The 17,845-nt window shown below is 34.4% G+C and overlaps 4 protein-coding genes, 1 long non-coding RNA gene and 1 other non-coding gene across 6 annotated transcripts; 3 read left to right on the forward strand and 3 right to left on the reverse strand.

Moving 5' to 3' along the window:
• Positions 1-1,135: 1,135 nt before the first annotated feature.
• On the forward strand, positions 1,136-6,032 carry LOC125193034 (alkaline ceramidase-like). Its single transcript, XM_048090738.1, has 3 exons — positions 1,136-1,347; positions 3,222-3,552; positions 5,289-6,032. Exons 2-3 carry the CDS (start codon positions 3,299-3,301, stop codon positions 5,800-5,802), a joined length of 768 nt encoding a protein of 255 aa, XP_047946695.1. The 5' UTR covers positions 1,136-1,347; positions 3,222-3,298; the 3' UTR covers positions 5,803-6,032.
• A 427-nt stretch (positions 6,033-6,459) lies between these two features.
• On the reverse strand, positions 6,460-8,612 carry LOC125192087 (stress response protein NST1). The gene is made up of 2 exons (XM_048089542.1): positions 8,125-8,612; positions 6,460-6,818 (listed from the first exon to the last, which is right to left on the reverse strand). Exons 1-2 carry the CDS (start codon positions 8,524-8,526, stop codon positions 6,636-6,638), a joined length of 585 nt encoding a protein of 194 aa, XP_047945499.1. The 5' UTR covers positions 8,527-8,612; the 3' UTR covers positions 6,460-6,635.
• Positions 8,613-11,596: 2,984 nt separating this feature from the next.
• On the forward strand, positions 11,597-12,248 carry LOC125197354 (putative glycine-rich cell wall structural protein 1). Its single transcript, XM_048096089.1, has 2 exons — positions 11,597-11,756; positions 11,850-12,248. The coding sequence occupies exons 1-2, from the start codon at positions 11,660-11,662 to the stop codon at positions 12,080-12,082; spliced, it is 330 nt and encodes a 109-aa protein (XP_047952046.1). The 5' UTR covers positions 11,597-11,659; the 3' UTR covers positions 12,083-12,248.
• LOC125194571 (actin-related protein 2/3 complex subunit 4-like) lies at positions 12,206-15,740 on the reverse strand. The gene is made up of 8 exons (XM_048092829.1): positions 15,598-15,740; positions 15,460-15,501; positions 15,295-15,360; positions 15,093-15,145; positions 14,828-14,855; positions 13,541-13,684; positions 12,710-12,799; positions 12,206-12,619 (listed from the first exon to the last, which is right to left on the reverse strand). Exons 2-8 carry the CDS (start codon positions 15,460-15,462, stop codon positions 12,530-12,532), a joined length of 474 nt encoding a protein of 157 aa, XP_047948786.1. The 5' UTR covers positions 15,463-15,501; positions 15,598-15,740; the 3' UTR covers positions 12,206-12,529.
• On the reverse strand, positions 15,588-15,673 carry TRNAY-GUA. Its single transcript is given in 2 exon segments — positions 15,588-15,623; positions 15,637-15,673. It is a non-coding gene; the product is annotated as a tRNA-Tyr (tRNA).
• Positions 15,741-16,182: 442 nt separating the features above from the next.
• LOC125192453 lies at positions 16,183-16,811 on the forward strand. The gene is made up of 2 exons (XR_007171399.1): positions 16,183-16,366; positions 16,604-16,811. It is a non-coding gene; the product is annotated as an uncharacterized LOC125192453 (long non-coding RNA).
• Positions 16,812-17,845: the final 1,034 nt, after the last annotated feature.

Consider the following 17,845-nt stretch of genomic DNA (forward strand, 5'->3'; position numbering starts at 1 on the left):
TAAAATAAAAAAAAGGAAGAGTTTGTCTTCCCCTTCTCTCCAATGGTTGGAGGATGAATGTGGCAACAAACTGATTTTGTTCATTATGAAGCCGCATCTAGTTTTCTATTTGTTTGTGACAATCCACCTCAGGGTGTTATTTATGATAGATACTAAAAGTATGGTTTGAATTGCACTATCCTATCTTTCAATTTCATGAGAAAAAAAAAATTATTTGCTTTTACTTGTTTTTCATATATGCTAATTTTACTTAAGTAGCGATGCATAAATGAGTCAAGATCTTTTGTATTATGGACCGAATGTCATCACTAAAAACTCTCTTATCCGGTATCTTACAAAAGTAATAAGAATTTAACGATCTCAATAGAAAAATGACTACATATAGCCAATGGCACCAATGTTAAAGTCTCGTAATCTTGAAATGACGAATGAGAACGGTATGATACAGACTAACACAATTGCAGTGTGACGATTTCATTACTAAGTACTCAAAGACATATATGTATATAATATTGTACATACAATATTAATTATTTACTTACTTGCTAGTAGGTGAGATTTTTTTATTTATAACCTAAATAAATCTCATGTCCGCACTAAAGTCAGATTGATAATAATAATAAATTTATAGATAAAAGATAAAATGCTAATGTGATAGAAAAAAATTGGAGATTGGAGAATTTATAGGGGGACTAATATGAATGTCTTATTACACATTTTCATTTTTTATATTCTTACTTTACTAATCTTATACTCCATATGTCCCATTAAAAATGAAACGTTTTCCTTTTTTGTTTGTTCCATTAAAAATGAAACGTTTCATAAAATGGAAATAATTCTATCTCTATTTTTTCATCTCTCTTACTTTACTATCTCTTCTTTAACTCACAAAACAACACTGCATAAAATCCCGTGCCGATTTCTAAATGTTTCATTTTAAGTGGGACGGATGAGTCCACTGTTAAAACACTGCGTCCCAGTTTATATTTGACGACAGTAGAGTTACATTCGTAAACCTATTAATCCCTTTAAATTTTGATTAGGCGATTCGATTAATTTGTCACCCGCAGTCCAAACACGAAACTCTCAACACGCGCGGTGTCGCGCGTGGGCAGTAATCATATCCTGTCAAAATCAAGCATTTTGGATTTCCAACCCTTCTTCTACACTCAAAACTGTAAATTGTTCCCGAGAGAAAAAGAGAGGAGATCATCGAATTCTGTTTCAATTTCGCATGGGAATGCAGATTCATATGTACGTATAAAGCCGTGCAATTGCATCCATCCAGCCGAATTTCAAGTTTTCCAGTGTGTGTGCTGACGACGCCGTTCAGATCTGTGTGCAAAGGTAAATCCTGTTTGTGCTATGTCTTCTACGCACAATTTGTTATGCTGGAACTGCATTTTGTTGTGCGAAACTGGCGGTTTCTTTTTTACTTTTTTTTCTTTTGTGATAAATAATAATCGAAACTCTGTCTGCAGAATCATTGAGTTCTTAACTTCTATGCCTTTCCTCCATATGTTTTATGGCTCTTTGTTGTTTTTGCTTAATTTTCCCTAGTAATTTGGAGAGTGCATATTGTATTCTAACTATTTTTTTGATACAAAATACTGAATTGGATCAGCAATATAATGTCTGTGCAATGTGAGGTTCTGTGTGTGTGAACATGTACTTGAGTTCTAACCATATAAGTATCCAGAAAAATGAAATATTTTGTAGTTGATATTAACTCCAGTCTCCAACTAGCAAATGTGGCCCTCTTAAAAGTCGAAGGATGTTTAGATTTTCTTGGTTACCTCTTGTGGTCAAGGAAATCGGTAGTTCTTGTGAATATATTGTTCGTCGAGTGTTATTGTTGTTGCGTTGCATGTACCAGTTTCTAGAAAGTAGTTCCATGTTAACTGGACATGCTATACCCCAAGCAGGATGTGAAGGATTATCTGTCGGACCAAACGGAGGAAAATGTCCAAAAGTGAAGATTAAATACTGAATTTTGATTGAATCGGGGTAACAATCTTCCAGAATTGAAATAATGGTTAGAAAGAACAACAAACTCAGGAGATGCTCTTCCCTGCCTAGCATATTCCCAACTCAATTTGTTGACTCCTATCCAATGGCTAACCTCTTATTTATAAAGAAGTAGCCCTTATTCCATGAAGCATCCTACTCGACATGGCAACTAACCTAAACTATTCTGGAGATAACTATAAATTTACTGAGACTCATTAACAATATAGGAGATGAAAGAAATAGAGTAGATAAACCTTACAGCTTCCTCTGCCTGCTCAATGACCCAATTTTTTCGTGCGTCAGTGATGGGAGTGTATAAAATTTGTTATATGAGTACAATTTTTAAGGTTCTACCACTGCATGGTAAATCAGCTACTTTGTGGCTTGTGCAAGAATAATGCATAGAGATGGAAAAATCCAAATCTTTTTGGCCAACAAGTTTCTCTGAGTAAAGTGGCACAGCGTAAGCTTTTTGCTCATAACTACCTGATATACTATAATACTAGTGTTTCAGTGTCTTGTATTTGTAAAGTGTGTGACTATTTAGAGTTGGTCAGAGGCTGTATTTGCTATTTGTCTGAGGTTTTTTTACTCCTGTATGCCCAACTGTGTATAGAATTCTACACTAAAATATAAGTATGTACTATTATATTACTCCCTCCGTTCCTTGTTAATAGAGGCGTTTTCTTTTCGGCAGGGAGTTTAAGAATAGTGTGTTAAATGGATGGTGAAAAAGTAAGAGAGATGGTTACTTTTTTACCAAAAATAGAAATGACTCAATTAACTTGGAACTTTCCAAAATGGTAAAATGACTCTATTAACATGGAACGGAGGGAGTATTGTCTAGGCCAATCCATTGAGCAAGTGAGCAACTCTGCCATTGGATCACTTTGAAAATATTGAGTTCTTAACAAAAATATTTGTGGATTATCTACATTTGAAACTTGATGTTGAATAGAGAAGTATGTGTCTCTGTGTTTTATCAAGTCTATAATGCATATCCCGTTGAAAGAATGCCAACTACCTTGTGGTACTTAACAGAGCCATTCACCTTCACTATGAATATCATGTTGATTGATTTGTATTGATCCTTTCCAGCCTCCTAAATGGCTATATCTTTTGATTAGTTTGAAGAGCAAGAAAAAGAAAAGTCATGCTTGATAAATGCTATTGCTTGTCTACTTACATGGCTTCTACTTGCATTTTTTCAGTAGGATTTGTTGAAACTATTCAAGTCCTGAGGCGTTCTTCAGAAAGGATAATCCCATCTGGGCCTATATATTGAGATATGGCAGATGATGTGTCAAGTTTTTGGGGCCCTGTCACATCCACACATGAGTGGTGTGAGCCAAATTATGTCTACTCATCTTATATTGCAGAGTTTTTCAATACCATCTCTATTGCTCCAGGCATCCTTTTAGCACTCATTGGTCTTGTGAATTCATTGAGACAGCATTTTGAGAAGAGGTTCTGTGTACTTCATATATCAAATATGATACTTTCTATTGGCAGTATGCTATATCACGCCACATTACAGCGACTGTAAGTTCATATCTCTCCCTTCTTTATTCTGATCAAGTTCCATTTTGTAATGTGTATAATATTAGTGTGTCTTGTAGTGTGCATACTATTCTATTTGGGTGGTGTAAACGAGACATGGAATATGAAGGCAGGGTTTGAGAAAAGTTCTGTAAATAGTACTCCTACTTGTGAACAGTCTATTAGGACTGTTGAGGGCTATAGTAAGCACCAAGGCAATTATTTATACCTAGTCAAATTAAAATATAAATGACTTTGGTGTAATTTAAATCCTTACAAATGCCACAAGATACTAGAAAAATGCTGTTCCAAGAATGGAGTTACCAGTGTGACCCCTGTTTTCTGCAGATACTTTTATTTAACTAATTTGACATAAGGAGTAAAAAAAATAAATCAATACTGATATTCCAGTCTACTAATATTTTTAGTATTCATTCATCGAAGTAATAGCTCAATGTTAATGTCATTATCTATTTCTGTTAGGCATATAGAACCCCTCCATAGCTTGCCTGTTACCATTTACTGTACAAACTAGGTGGCTCACTCTCACAAATTTCTAAAATCTCTATCTTCCAGAAGAAATTTCTTTTACTGAAAAAAGGTCAAGCTTTCCGTGCGTTTGCCTGCTCTGGTGTCTTTACTGGACAGTTGATTGATTAATACTTAACAGCTCATGTAGTCATGTTTAGGTAAACCAAAGCAGACAGCGACTTAGAAATATAACAAGCATCTTAATGTTCTTGTTATGATGGATCTTAATGTATGGATGATAAATCCTTCAATCAAGACTGGCATAAGTTATTGTGCTGCTAAATTTTGGGGCATATATATCTGCTTGTCCAGACAACTAATATCAGATTTTGTGTTTCTACTGTGGTGTACTTTCAGTGGCGTGAATAAAATGGTTGTAGCTAAGATTTTTATCGCAGATAATTGCTCAGGTTTGAATTGTTGTCAAAGTAATGCTAGTACAGAGACTAGTATTATATGGAAGTATAAGAAAATATGATGACTAGATGTTTTGGGGAGATTTCTCACATTGGGAATTTGGGATATGGGAGTGTTGTTTGGTGAAAGGTTGATTATATGTATAGGTGTAATTCAGTATCTATAAAATTTAGATTAGTTGGGCAATGATAATTATATTAGTTGGGAAAAGTTGAATGGAGTATTGCCTCATAATTTGATTGGCATCTGCTGATAAACATAGAGGATGGAGACGAATTCAGTTGCTTCACCTGTTTTTGTTCTTTTTACTCTCTAGATCCTTAAAGCAAACCTCTTCACCTTCATGGATATCATAAAAAATCATTCATCAACACTGATTAGATTATTAAGTGGATTAGAACTCTCTGATGAACAAATGGCCTGGTAATTAATATTTCTGTACATATGTATAAGTAGTGTATTGATCACAAGTTCACTACTATTTGTGTATGCTGCATAAATTGATTGAAGTTTTTACAGCTATAATTAGTGAGGCAACACATGAAATGCTAGTGAGTAGTGATACTGTATGACGGGTCTTCTTGGTTCTTGTTCTGTGATCATGTAGTAACATAGAAAAATTAATGTGACTGATGAGTTTTTTTTAATTAAAATTTGTCTAGATTCATGATTTCTTTGTATGATCTGCTATCATGTATGTGCCTTCAGTTTCAATCCAATCGTAGGATATCTAGTGAAAAGTGCTACCCTGCAATCTTTATCTTGACATACATTTGAAACTATTTTTTCAGGCAACAGCAAGGTGACGAAACACCGATGGTGTGGGAAATGCTCCTTTATATTTACATCCTCTATTCACCTGATTGGCACTATCGGAGTACAATGCCCACTTTTTTGTTCCTCTATGGAGCACTATTTGCCGTTGCTCATTCTCTCTTTCGTTTTCACATTGGCTTCAAAGTGCACTATGTGCTGCTTTGTCTTCTTTGTGTTCCGAGGATGTACAAGTATTATATCCTCACAGAAGACAGATCAGCCAAGCGACTTGCAAAGTTGTATGTGGCCACCCTTCTTGTTGGGAGTCTCTGCTGGCTAGTTGACCGTCTGTTTTGCAAGGACATTTCTCGTTGGTACTTCAATCCCCAGGGCCATGCAATGTGGCATATATGCATGGGGTTCAACTCATACTTTGCCAATGCATTCTTGATGTACTGCCGTGCTCTGCAACGGGGATGGGATCCGAAGGTCAACTATTTCTTGGGAATTTTCGCATATGTGAAGATTCAGAAACCAAAGGCTCAATAGAAGAAGGCACTGCAGCTTGGTAGAACTGAAAATTGTGTTTGGAAGACTGACGAAGGCAAGTTATCTCTTCATTTTTGTCTATTCCAGAATTAAAATGCATTGTAAATGATAGCTTGATGTAATTTGATGAAGTTTCTGACTGTAAAAATAGCAGTTTGGTGCTTGTACCGTATTTATCAACTAGTAGTAGATTTTACTTGAACTAATTTCAACCAACGGAATTTCTAATCTCTTGGCATGGTGTTTTTACATGGGATTTTCAGACTATTGAAATTAGTTCAACGGAAATTAGAAAGTCTTTATTGTTTCATATAAAGTCTCCTTGTACCAGCCAAGTTAGACATATTCAACGGTGAGGACTGAACCTCATTATCATAAACTGAACTAAATTATTACCAAAGTAACCATTACGATTGAAAATGAACATAGACAAATACAGATAATAACATTATTAATCATACTATGATAAGAACTTTTTTACTTGGAAAATGTTAACAAAATTGCGATTTCCTTGATTAAGAACCGGTTATAACCATAGGCACTTGATTATAACTGTTTGATTCACCCATTCTGGGCAAGGCTAAATTATAAAACTCAGAAAAGTCTTTTCCAAACCACACATCTAAGAAAATGATGCATCAATGCTGCAAAAATACAGAGAGCAATTATGCTTCATATGATTTAAGGATTAAATCCAGGATGAAAATATAAAAACTCCCCCAGCCGCCTAGTACAAGTGTGACAGCATTTAACTTGAATAAGTAATTAGGTGAGCAGGCCTAACGATCAGATCCAAAGTCGAAAAGAGCTATGGACGAAGCTGTCTACACACACTACTTGGGATATGGGAGTGGAACATTGTCAAACACTGCATTCACTGCTGTCTTCACTAGATTGTGTTCTTCAATCCACTTTGAACTTTGCCTACGCAAAAGCTCTTTCTTCTCTTTCTTTTGCTCCTCAATCTTCTTCTCTCTCATTCTCCAGTATTCAAGCTTCTCTGCTCTTTCTTTCATCTGCGTCACATCAAAAAATTAAAACACATGCAACTATATTTCATCTTCAGAAATAGTTACAATGCTGGTATTTTGTTTTTCCACACATTCAATGTCATCTGTGCACATTCCTTGTAGAAGGAAACAGTTACTGAGCTGATGAATATATTTCGCAATTGGGAAAATTCATGATCAAGTTATGACCTTTTCTAACTTTTCATATCATAATTTGGAACTCCAAAGTCTGATCAATGTACCTTATATTGAACTTTCAGCAGTGAAAATAAAAAATGAGAAAAAGTAGTTTAGGCAATGGTTGAGACTACAAATAATTGCAGCACAGCACATACCATTAAAGTAGCTACCAAAATAATGCCCGTCTTTGGACTTAGAAACCTCAACTTTTCGGTTGTAAGAGCCAAACTTTGCAAATTTTACAAGTTCAACCTCATACTACTTGTTTTCAGGCAAATTTTTCTAATCAGATGTCCATTTTTAAGAGTTTTTTTTTTAACATTGTAGCTTATTTCAGGGACTGCCCAGTCATCTCATTTCAACTCCTATTAATTACTAATTGGTAAAGTAGAATAAAAGTATTTTGCCCAAACCATTCTAAACATATTAATTTACAAATTTAACAATATATAGGGTTTTATCCAATATCCATGAACAATTCACTTGGGAGTGACAAATTAAGACTACATCGACTATTTAGTCCCTGCACAACAAGCTACATGCCAAAACGAACTTTAAAATGATCTTCTGATGATGAAAGAGCAGAAATTTTAGTACAGGTTGCAATCTGTAAGGTTAGCAAAAGTTCAGTTTGATTTTTGTAATGAAAGTAGTTCAAGTGGAAGAGTCTTAAAAATGGCAAAAGTTCATAAAACGAATTCAAGAAAAACCTACATCCATACACCACAGTGACCACACCACATATCAATATACCTAGAAATTATGCTACTAAGCAAACAAACAAACGTCAGTCCACTCACAATGGCCAGAAGAATCTACATTTTCAAACGCAATACATACAGAAAAGTTAATCCAACGCGAAATATCCATAGAAATATGTTTTTTTGGCAACAACAGTTTTCTCCTATAGAAGTTAGAACTAATAGAATCTGTATAAGCTCAGAGAACAATATCAACCCTAATTTTGCGAATTATACCAACGGAAATAAAAAATGCTATACTGTGTAATCGTGTATATGCTATGCCTGGTAAATTATGCAATACTCCATATTACAGTCTCAGAGTTGTTATGCCTCATTCTTCGAATATCAATCAAATCGAATTTTAGAGAAATCGAATGAATTTAACATACCAACATCTGCCGGAACTCTTCTTCAGCAGCCTGTCTCTCGATAGCCTCCGCTTTCTTCTTCGCATCCTTGGCCAGTCTCCTCTCTTCGTTGGCGATCCGCAGCGCCTCTTTTCTCGCCGTGTCCTTCCGTAATTTCTCGATTCTCTGCAGCTCCATTTCATTGATATAATCCTTGCGGATTTCCTTCATTTTGCGGTCGTAATCGCGGCGGAGTAATGCCAGTTGCCTGTTGGCTTCCTTGGGGTTTCGCGGCGGCTTCCAGGAGTTTATGTAGGAGCTTGGAGGGTCGAATTCGTGCTGTTGGCGGTGTGCGAGTGAGGATCCAGATGCGGTGGTGGAGTAGTGACGGAAGACGGCGGAATCGGAGGAGCCTCGCCGGAGCAGGTGACGAGAGAGCGACATTTGTGCGTGTTCGTGTGTGTGAGAAAGGGATTCTGTTGAAAGGGTTTTGGGTCTCTGTTGCTTTGCTTTGCCCAATTTTTTGTATTTTGATTTTATAGCACTAATATTCCTCATTTATCACCTTGTATACTTTCTTTGTATGAATTGTTTCTAACTAATTATTGAAAGTTTTCTATTTATATTGAGTATTTAATTATTCTTAAAAAGTACTTATTCGTCCATGATTTAAAATCCTCATCGACTCGATGTAAGTTTTAAAAAATGGAGAAAAAAAAATAGCATCACTTTTATATAAGTATTAGTCATATTTCGATTTTTAGATTTGAATATTTATGATTTTTGATGTTCCAGGTTACTTAATTTAAAATTTGGATGCTAACTCTTCTTTTTTACTATGAAGTTACTTGTTATTAGAGTAAATCAGTAAATGGTAAAAGTGATCATAAACATACGACGATTTTATAATTTTGGTCCATAACATTATCTTTTAAATTATTTGGTCCAGAATAAATAAAAATGAATCGGATTTGGTCCAATTTGAACGGAACCATTTATTTTTAACAGTAAAAGTAAATTAAATGACATTTGACTAGATTAGAATTTCTATAAACTGGTCCATGGCTGCCCACGCCAAACCACCGACGAAACTCATATACTCGACATCGGCCATTGATATTTAGAGAAGAGAGGAAAAAGTGTTGAATCTAATCTGAAACCCCAATTAGAAATACTAATTTAGTCAAATGCCTCTTAATTTGCGTTGACTGTTAAAAATAAACGGTTCCATTAAAAAGGGACCAAATCCGGTCAATTTTCATTTGTTCAAGACCAAACAATTCAAAAGATAATGTTCTGGACCAAAATCATAAATCGTCATATGACGCATATGTTTAGTTACACTTTTGACCTTTACTCCTTATTTTGTTAATATATAAATATGGCTCGCTAGTGGTCTTTAACCATTTTTCTTTTTATAAATAAAATTTGAATTTAATAATAAAATGCAAGTAATGATTTAGTGAATATTATTTAATTAAAATTATTCAAGATTTATTGAAATTATATTAAATTATTCAAAACGAATGATGCCAAAACAAATCTCATATGGAGTACTAGTAGTATCTTTCAAATGATCAAATATCATGCATAGCATTCAAAACGAATGATGCCAAAGACTATACTCAATATTTATAATAACATATTCTTATAAAATAGTACTACTAAAAAATGATAAATATGATCTATTGAAAATAATACTACCATTATTAAACATATACTACATATTTTTTTTTGATTATCACTCTTTTTTATCCATATTAGCATCATTTGTTTTGTTTACTCCCTCCGTCTCAAGATAAGAACATCCGCAGTGGCGGATTTCCTGGCGGACATCCGACCGGTGTGTCGGATGTCCGCTCGGGACGTCCGCAATTAGGCGACGGAGGGGCGGACGCGGACGAGCGATGCGAACACCGGAGTTCTGCGGCATTCCGGGGACGTTCGTCGTGACGTACGCCATTGCAGTGTCCCGACGGACGTCCCGATTTTTAATTTTTTTTAAAAACTCTATATATACGGCTCGTTGCAATCTTTGTATATACGATTTCTTTTTAAAAACTTTAACGCATGTATTATCGTTGAAAGTGAAGGCCTAAAACAAAAACATATCAGCGAGACCCTCGTTCGGCTAGCGGCAAACTATATAGATTCAACGCATAACATGTACTTTGTTTGGATCGTTTTTTGGTTTGGGATAGTTTTTTTTGGTGAACTATGTATTTTTTTAATTTAAATATGTATGCTTTTTTTAAAAATAAAATAGTTGCATTTTTCCCATATTCGTGTCGAAATTTTAATTTCGTAATTGTTAATTGGTGAATTTGTGAATTTTTATTATTGTGACTGTCCTTGGGATGTCCTTGGGATGTCCACCACTGTGCAATGAGATGTCCTTATAACGTGGCAGTGCAGTGGGAGGTCCTTATGACGTGGCAGAAGGTGTTTTTGGGAAGTTCGGCGGGATGTCCACCGGAGATCCGTCCCACTGCGGATGCTCTAAGCGACTCACTTCTTTTTTGCACTCGTTTAGTAATACTCCCGCCGTCCCATTAAAAATTAAATGTTTCACCTTTTAGATTGTTCCATTAAAAATGTAACGTTTCCTAAAATGGAAATATCTCTATCTCTATTTTTTCATCTCTTTTACATTACTCTATCTTCATTAACTCACAAAACAACACTACATAAAAACTCGTGCCCCCATATGTTGCATATTTAATGAGACGGAGGGAATATAAAATAGTTGAAGTAGAGAAAAAGTAAATTAAAAGTAAATATGTAGAGAAGACTCTCCACTCTAACTATTTTATATCATTTTTCCAAAACGAGAGCAAAAAAGAAGCGAGTCGCTTATCTTGGGACGGAGGGAGTACTATGTTTACTTTAATTTTAACAATTTAAAAAATTGTTATTGACTTATAATTTTATAAATAACAAAAAAATCAAATTCTCGATATGTTCGTTATTTATTTGGTTTTAGGAGAAATATTTGATTTAAATAATTATAAATCAAATCTCACAAGTATTGCAAAAAATAAAATTTTGATTATATAAAAATTGCAAATCATTTCCGGCTTCTAGATTGTGAAGATCTTCAATGTATATTCGTCAATAGTCAGTGGGTTGAATGAATTAAGTATTCTAGATATGAATTTTATAGGGAAGAAAATTCATACTATTCTATATCGAGTTTTTGTTTTTATCCTCGAGATAGACTACAGAGAAGACACGATTTCAATAATATTACATGTGCTAATAGTTACTCCTACTAAAAACTCATCCCCTAGCTACATGAGCATATATTTTATATTATATCTTGTGCAGGCTTTATGAAAGAGATTGTTTGGAGAAGAAGAAGAAAGATGGTTGCTTCATATGTGTATGTAACTATTTGTTAAGAAAGCTAGGCTTAATTAATTTCTGAACAACCAACTAAAAACTAATTTTGGTCCTTCTCTACTCTATACTATCACTATGAACTAATTAAATTAAAACCTCCATAGCCAAGATCTGTGAATAAATAGAGAATGCAAATGCTACACAATCATCATCACAAATCACAATATTTGTTGAGATGGCTTCCAAAGTGATTGCTTCCATAAGTTTATGCTTAGTCCTGCTTCTTTTCATTTCCTCCCAAATGGCCGCCGAATCAGTTAGCCTTACCCCTCGTAAGTTTTACTACTATGTTTTTGCAATAGGAATGTGACACGCATCTTAATATATATGCACCATCACCCAATACTTTTTGATTGTATTTTCAGGGGATGGAGTTAATGATGCCAAATACGGAGGTGGTGGCGGTGGCGGAGGTGGAGGTGGAGGCGGAGGCGGTGGCTATGGAGGCGGATACGGACATGGCAATGGGGGTGGATACGGGCATGGCAATGGGGGCGGATACGGAGGCGGTGGTGGTGGGAACTGCCGTTATGGTTGTTGTCGTTGCTGCAATTATGCCGGTGAGAAGGCATATGCTCTACCTCATGCAAAGCCATAATTAAATAAGTCATGCCATATATAACTATATTTCTCTTTTGTTTTTTTTTCTTTGTTTTCAGTGTTCGAATTTCAAATTCACTTGTTCCGTATGTAATATCGAAAGGGGTACTAGTCCCTTGTGTAATAATAATATAACACAAATTAAAAAAATTGTGTTTAGTGAATGAAACAGTAAGTCCACTACTGTATATCAAAATATTGCTACGACCGAACAAGTAAATTTTATCTCAATCACAAACTCAATCAGATATCTCCAAGTCACTGTCATTAATGGTATAGCTTCAGTTGAACGCTTTAGGATACGCATCGAGATTTTTCTTGAATCTACGCAGGTAAGAACAACCCACCATTCAATGTTGCTAGAGTCTTCGGAACTCTGCATTTCCAGAATGTGCCACAACTTTTCATACGCTACAATGTGAGATTTCGACTTATGGGGAAGTGATCAGATGAATTGCTTCAGGAACTCTGTAGCAACGAGTCTCCCTCGTGTATTCACAGACAATTTCAGTTCACTAATCTCTTTATCGATGTCCTGCAGTTCAGAAAATACTTATAAAGTACATTTTATACGTTTATTAGATACTAGTATAATTTTAGATGCTTTGTCACTTAATATAATTACCTCCATGAACTGAACTATAAATTCTATCAGTTTCTGCTTCTGCATGTCCTCGCAGTGATAATTGGTGATGAGAAAACTGATGTCATACCCCTGATGAACCAAACAAATTAAAAGGAATACAAATCATAAGGGAATGTCTTGGTAAAACAAGATCAGCAAAACTAATAGTATATCAGCAAGGCGATATTGAGATTAATATATTCATAGTATTTCTGAAGGTGAAAACTCTTCACATGGCAATGCATGAGGATCTAAAAAAATGGATGAATAAGTGCTGCTCAATGTAAATGCATAGATATCCTTCCAATACCTAAGTGTAATAAACTTATGGACATGTGGGAACTCAAAATAAGGAAACAAAGAAATATAGTTTCTCAATTCCAATAACTCCAAAATTCACAACATAAGCTTATGATTGCTTTTTAATGTCCTTTCTGGAGAGTCAATCAAACCCACTTACAAACCAGTATTTGTCCGTCATTGTTAGAACAACAGTCATGTACTTATCAAACCACTGGGTTTTAATGAAAAACTAGAACGGCTGAACATATAATAGGAGTATCAGTTAATATTGGTTCTGATGCTTGACAACAACAACAAACTAATAGTACTTAGAAGCCCTCCTTATCACATCTGACGAAGCATGATTGTAACATCTTCAGGAACCATAAATTTCAATAATCACCAGTATCACCTATGTTGCCCTTACCCCTCCTCTTAACCAAAGTCCAAACTAAAGACAAAAATTGAATAGGACTCATAAAAGTATGACTTGTGCTGGTAGCAACACAGGATACAGATATAACTAAATTATTTGGCATAATATGCTTAGTCTGCACCAGGCCATGAACATATAGCATATACATTTCTAATAAACTCATGAAGCTTACCGGAATTTACCTTAAGGCTAATGCGTAAGGAATTTATAGATGTTTCTATCAAACATTTCTCAGCTTCATTTCTACATATCAGAATCTGGAAGAAAGACAGAGTAAACATTATATGAAGCATAAAGTAGCTCAAAGACAGAATAAAATAAACCATAGTTATATAAAACAAAAGAACTCTCCCATGTTAAACTCTTAAGCGTTGTTTAATTTGGTTGATATGGTTGGATTGCTAGAAATTGTCGAACTATATAAAATCTTTACTTTACTTGATTTCAAATAGATGATAACTCAAGACCAGTGATTAAATGACTAAATGTATACTAAGTAGCCAATCCAAATATCCCGTGTAGTATACATGGAAACAGTAATAAATTTTATCATGTCCAATATATTTGCAAAGAAAACAATCCACCAAATTACAAATCTTTGAAGTTAACAAGCCTTAATGTTCCATCTCACAGGACCCAAATTTGGCAGATATACAAGATGAAGAGTAGTTAGCGCCTCAGCTTTAAAATAGTTACAGAAGTTCTGAATTAATGAAAAAAATACTGGTGACCTCAAACTAAGACTAAACATGACGGGGTTAAGAGTTAGAAATTGGCATCAGTACCAATAAGATAAATGCTAAGCAATGCATAAAGCACTTGCAGTAAAGTAAGTATAACAGAGAGTGATACTAACTAAAACTGGGCAACCACACATGAACTCTTAGAATGCATTATGCACCAAAAAATGTAAAGAATCAGCTTTTTCATTTGTAGCAGCATTAAGTTGCCAAATTAAGTTCAATATATTCAACACATTGAAGAAAGCAAAAGAAAAGGGTCAGTCAATGAAAGAGTTCCAAAGTAGATTAAATCTGATGGCCCTGTGAATACGGTCCAACGAAGTCCATTTATTTTGTTATAAAGCTCTTGTTATAGGGCTTGTACAAAAAACTACTTAGTCTGCAGTTCTAACACACTTTCACAAAGTTAGTGAATGATGCTCCAATAATAAAAAAATTAGAACAAACATACACATAGCAAGAGCATACTTAGCCGAACCCCCCTCCCAGAGACCTTCTTCAACTGATTCAAGTTTTTTAACTTACTAGAGGACCATATATTAGTACCAAGAACCAACAGAGGACCGGTCATATTGATCAGTACCAAGAACCAACCCGATCATATTACGTTGAAGTAAGGCAAAAATTGCAGCATAATAAGGCAATAAGAATTCTTACTGGATTCAGTAGAAGCTCTGGACTGGTCCTGAAACCACAAAGCAAATGATAAAGTTTACCATGTAATGATGTAAGTGGTTATGCATTTAGTTGATGCTGAATCTTATATTGATTCATAAACCAAATAGACATTCTGATACAAATTCTAGCATATTAAAGAGCAAAGAAGATCTACTAAAGCATACATGTTTTATAGTGCACCACATACTATAATTAAAGCTTATTTCGTCCAACACAACAAATGGAAGTAACCGCCATTACATACTTGAGTTCAACTTCTGGTTTATTGTGCCTTTCCACTTCTTGACAGGGAAAATTCTACAGAGACCAAACCAAAAAAAAAAGAATTTACAGAATGATCAAATCAACAAATACTGAGCAAGAGAAACCGGAAAATTTACGCAATTTCCCAATCCAAAATAAACTCGTATTAGCCCGAAACTGGAAATGAATTAAAACACACCTACCTGCAAGCACAGGGCAGCGTCTAGAGTGTTCCGAATGCATGTTAGGTACAATCTCAATGAGTTCGCCTACAGAGTTATACCACAGGAACCAAATAAAAAAAAATAATCTTGTTGAAATTAAGTGAAGGATACATCGACAATTCGACATATACACGAAAATCTTACCATAATCGCTCGATCAGGAAAAGGGCAGGAGTAGTGAGGGATCTTGATTTTTGGGATGAATTTGTAAGATAAATTTATCATAGTAAAAGTGCAAATTAATTGAAAAAGTTAAAAATAAAAAATAAAAATCCGACCTACCGGATTCGAACCAGTGACCTAAGGATAACAGCTGAACCACTACAGTCCTCCGCTCTACCAACTGAGCTAAGGTCGGTTTGTAGTTTGGACCAAATTAAATGTTATTTATAGTTTATTTAGCGGAGAGAGAATAAAGTTGTAAGAGAAAGTGACAGACTCGACTTAATTCATCCATCACCTTGTCCAGTTATTAACATTTAATTTGATTCATCGCTCAATTGGGTTTGTCAAATTTCTCGTTGATTAAACGCGCAGTTCAAAATTTTAAGCATTTATTTTGCATTGATTTTATTAAAATTTTAGACAATTTTCGAAAACTTAGAACAATTTTCGAAAACTTAGAACAATTTTTTACCAATTCATAAGTATCATCAAACCAATTAACAGAATACTATACCATGGTAAAGAGAATGACATAACAAAATATAGGGTTGTGTTGGAGTCATTACAGAACATATAACTTTGATGTGTGAGTTGATACACAACATTTAAAACTATATATTCATTTGCCAATCAAAAAAAAATGTACATTACTTAATTTCAATGTTTCCAAATTTCAGTGCAGACGGCGGCTGAGAACAACATCTAGCTTAAACATATCTAAACTTTCACTGCTTCAGGTTTTCTATAAAAATAAGCACTCAAAATCCCAACATTCTTATCCTCAAAATGATATCCCCAATAATTCAAATTATGGCTCTTTTCTTGTTTATGGCTCTTCTCATTTCTGCCCAAGTTGCAGACGCTCGACAACTCAATCCACTGCTGTGTAAGCACTTTCTTGACTTTTAAACATAAAAAGTACTAAGATATCATTGCAAAGTGAATTATTCGATTACATGTTTTTTTTTTTAATTGACCGGTAGCTTATCACTAAAATGAATATAAATAGATGCAAAACACTTTCTTGATTAAATTCTTTTGTCATGTATTAATGAAAAAACCTCACGTGAAATAGATATATTAAACTCTGAATTTCCTTTGATTGTGGGTTTGATTTTATTAGCAAAAGAGGAAGATAAGAACAAGAAGAGAGGTGCAGATTTTGAGTGCCCCAAAGGGTGCTGCCGAGGTGTAGCCAGACCATATTGCCGCTGCTGCTCTTAAAGATGTTTTTGTATTTCTCCATCTGTCCCACTGTTCCTCTCACTTTTATGTTTTTAATTTTTTTCGAAAGTTTTCTAATTTGAAGATAAAGCATAGTTTCAATGATATCTTTCCCTACACCAGTACACCACTATATAAATACCCCCTCAATCTCCAATTTGGCACCGTTTGACTTACACGATCTTTAAGAAATATAGTGGAAAATGAGTGAGAAAATGGAAACCGTTTGACTTACATGATTTTTAAGAAATATAGTGGAAAATGAACGAGAAAAGTTAATGGAATATGAGTCTCATTTTTATATACTATCTCCGTCCACGAAAAATAGATAAAGTTGTAAATTACATGGGTTTTAATGCATAATTGGTGAGTAAGAGATAGAGAGGGAAAATGTGGTAAATTACATGGGTTTTAATGCATAATTAGTCTAATTTTGATGAACAACTTAAAATGATAAAATATTATTATTTTTTGTGGGCGGAAATAATATTAATTTTATACTCTGTGATAAAATGTGTGATAAAATGTGATTGAAATATGGAGTCTATTAACAAGTAAGGATTTCAATTAGTTAAGGAAATTAGTGTAAATTAATAAAATACGAAGGGAGTAATTTTGGTTATGACATACCATGTCATCGTACCATTTGATGTATCTAGACTATCCACTCATATTCTTGCAAGTTGCAACTTTGCCTCTTCGTAGCCAAGTGCACCACCCATGTATATATGCATATATGTAATGTAGGTCGATATCAATTTTGTAAATGAAATATTCTTATTTTCATATTTTAATACAAGTGGAAATGTAAACGAATTAAGAAGTAGCACGACTTGACCAAAAATCTGTGTAAAACTACAAAGTGTTCCCACATTCATATTCTGATACAAGTATAAATGGAGACATGTAAATTCGTTAATAATTAAATCTTCCAACTAACGCGCGCAATTCCAATTTCCACCTAAACGAAATTAGTAATCAAATTCTTTTATACACGTTACAAATTAATTATATAAATTATATTGTTTCAAGTAATATTAAATGCTATCTTTATTAATGTGTGAAGAATAAAAATGGATTATCTTGATGATACTTTGGAGTAGTTAAAAAGTTACTTTTGGAATTTTAGATGAACTAATGC

Source organism: Salvia hispanica, chromosome 6 (assembly GCF_023119035.1).
Source record: "Salvia hispanica cultivar TCC Black 2014 chromosome 6, UniMelb_Shisp_WGS_1.0, whole genome shotgun sequence".
NCBI classification, from domain to species: domain Eukaryota; kingdom Viridiplantae; phylum Streptophyta; class Magnoliopsida; order Lamiales; family Lamiaceae; genus Salvia; species Salvia hispanica.

Bases quoted from the DNA above. Each gene is read 5' to 3' on its own strand.
- LOC125193034 (XM_048090738.1), top strand. From the start codon at position 3,299: ATGGCAGATGATGTGTCAAGTTTTTGGGGCCCTGTCACATCCACACAT. The intron at 3,553-5,288 runs GTAAGTTCATAT...CTATTTTTTCAG, and splicing joins CACGCCACATTACAGCGACT to GCAACAGCAAGGTGACGAAA.
- LOC125192087 (XM_048089542.1), bottom strand. From the start codon at position 8,526: ATGTCGCTCTCTCGTCACCTGCTCCGGCGAGGCTCCTCCGATTCCGCC. The intron at 6,819-8,124 runs GTATGTTAAATT...GATGTGACGCAG, and splicing joins AAGAGTTCCGGCAGATGTTG to ATGAAAGAAAGAGCAGAGAA.
- LOC125194571 (XM_048092829.1), bottom strand. The intron at 12,800-13,540 runs TAAGCATATTAT...TTGGTTCATCAG, and splicing joins GTTCATGGCCTGGTGCAGAC to GGGTATGACATCAGTTTTCT. The intron at 12,620-12,709 runs GTAATTATATTA...TCTGAACTGCAG, and splicing joins TTATAGTTCAGTTCATGGAG to GACATCGATAAAGAGATTAG.
- LOC125197354 (XM_048096089.1), top strand. From the start codon at position 11,660: ATGGCTTCCAAAGTGATTGCTTCCATAAGTTTATGCTTAGTCCTGCTT. The intron at 11,757-11,849 runs GTAAGTTTTACT...TTGTATTTTCAG, and splicing joins ATCAGTTAGCCTTACCCCTC to GGGATGGAGTTAATGATGCC.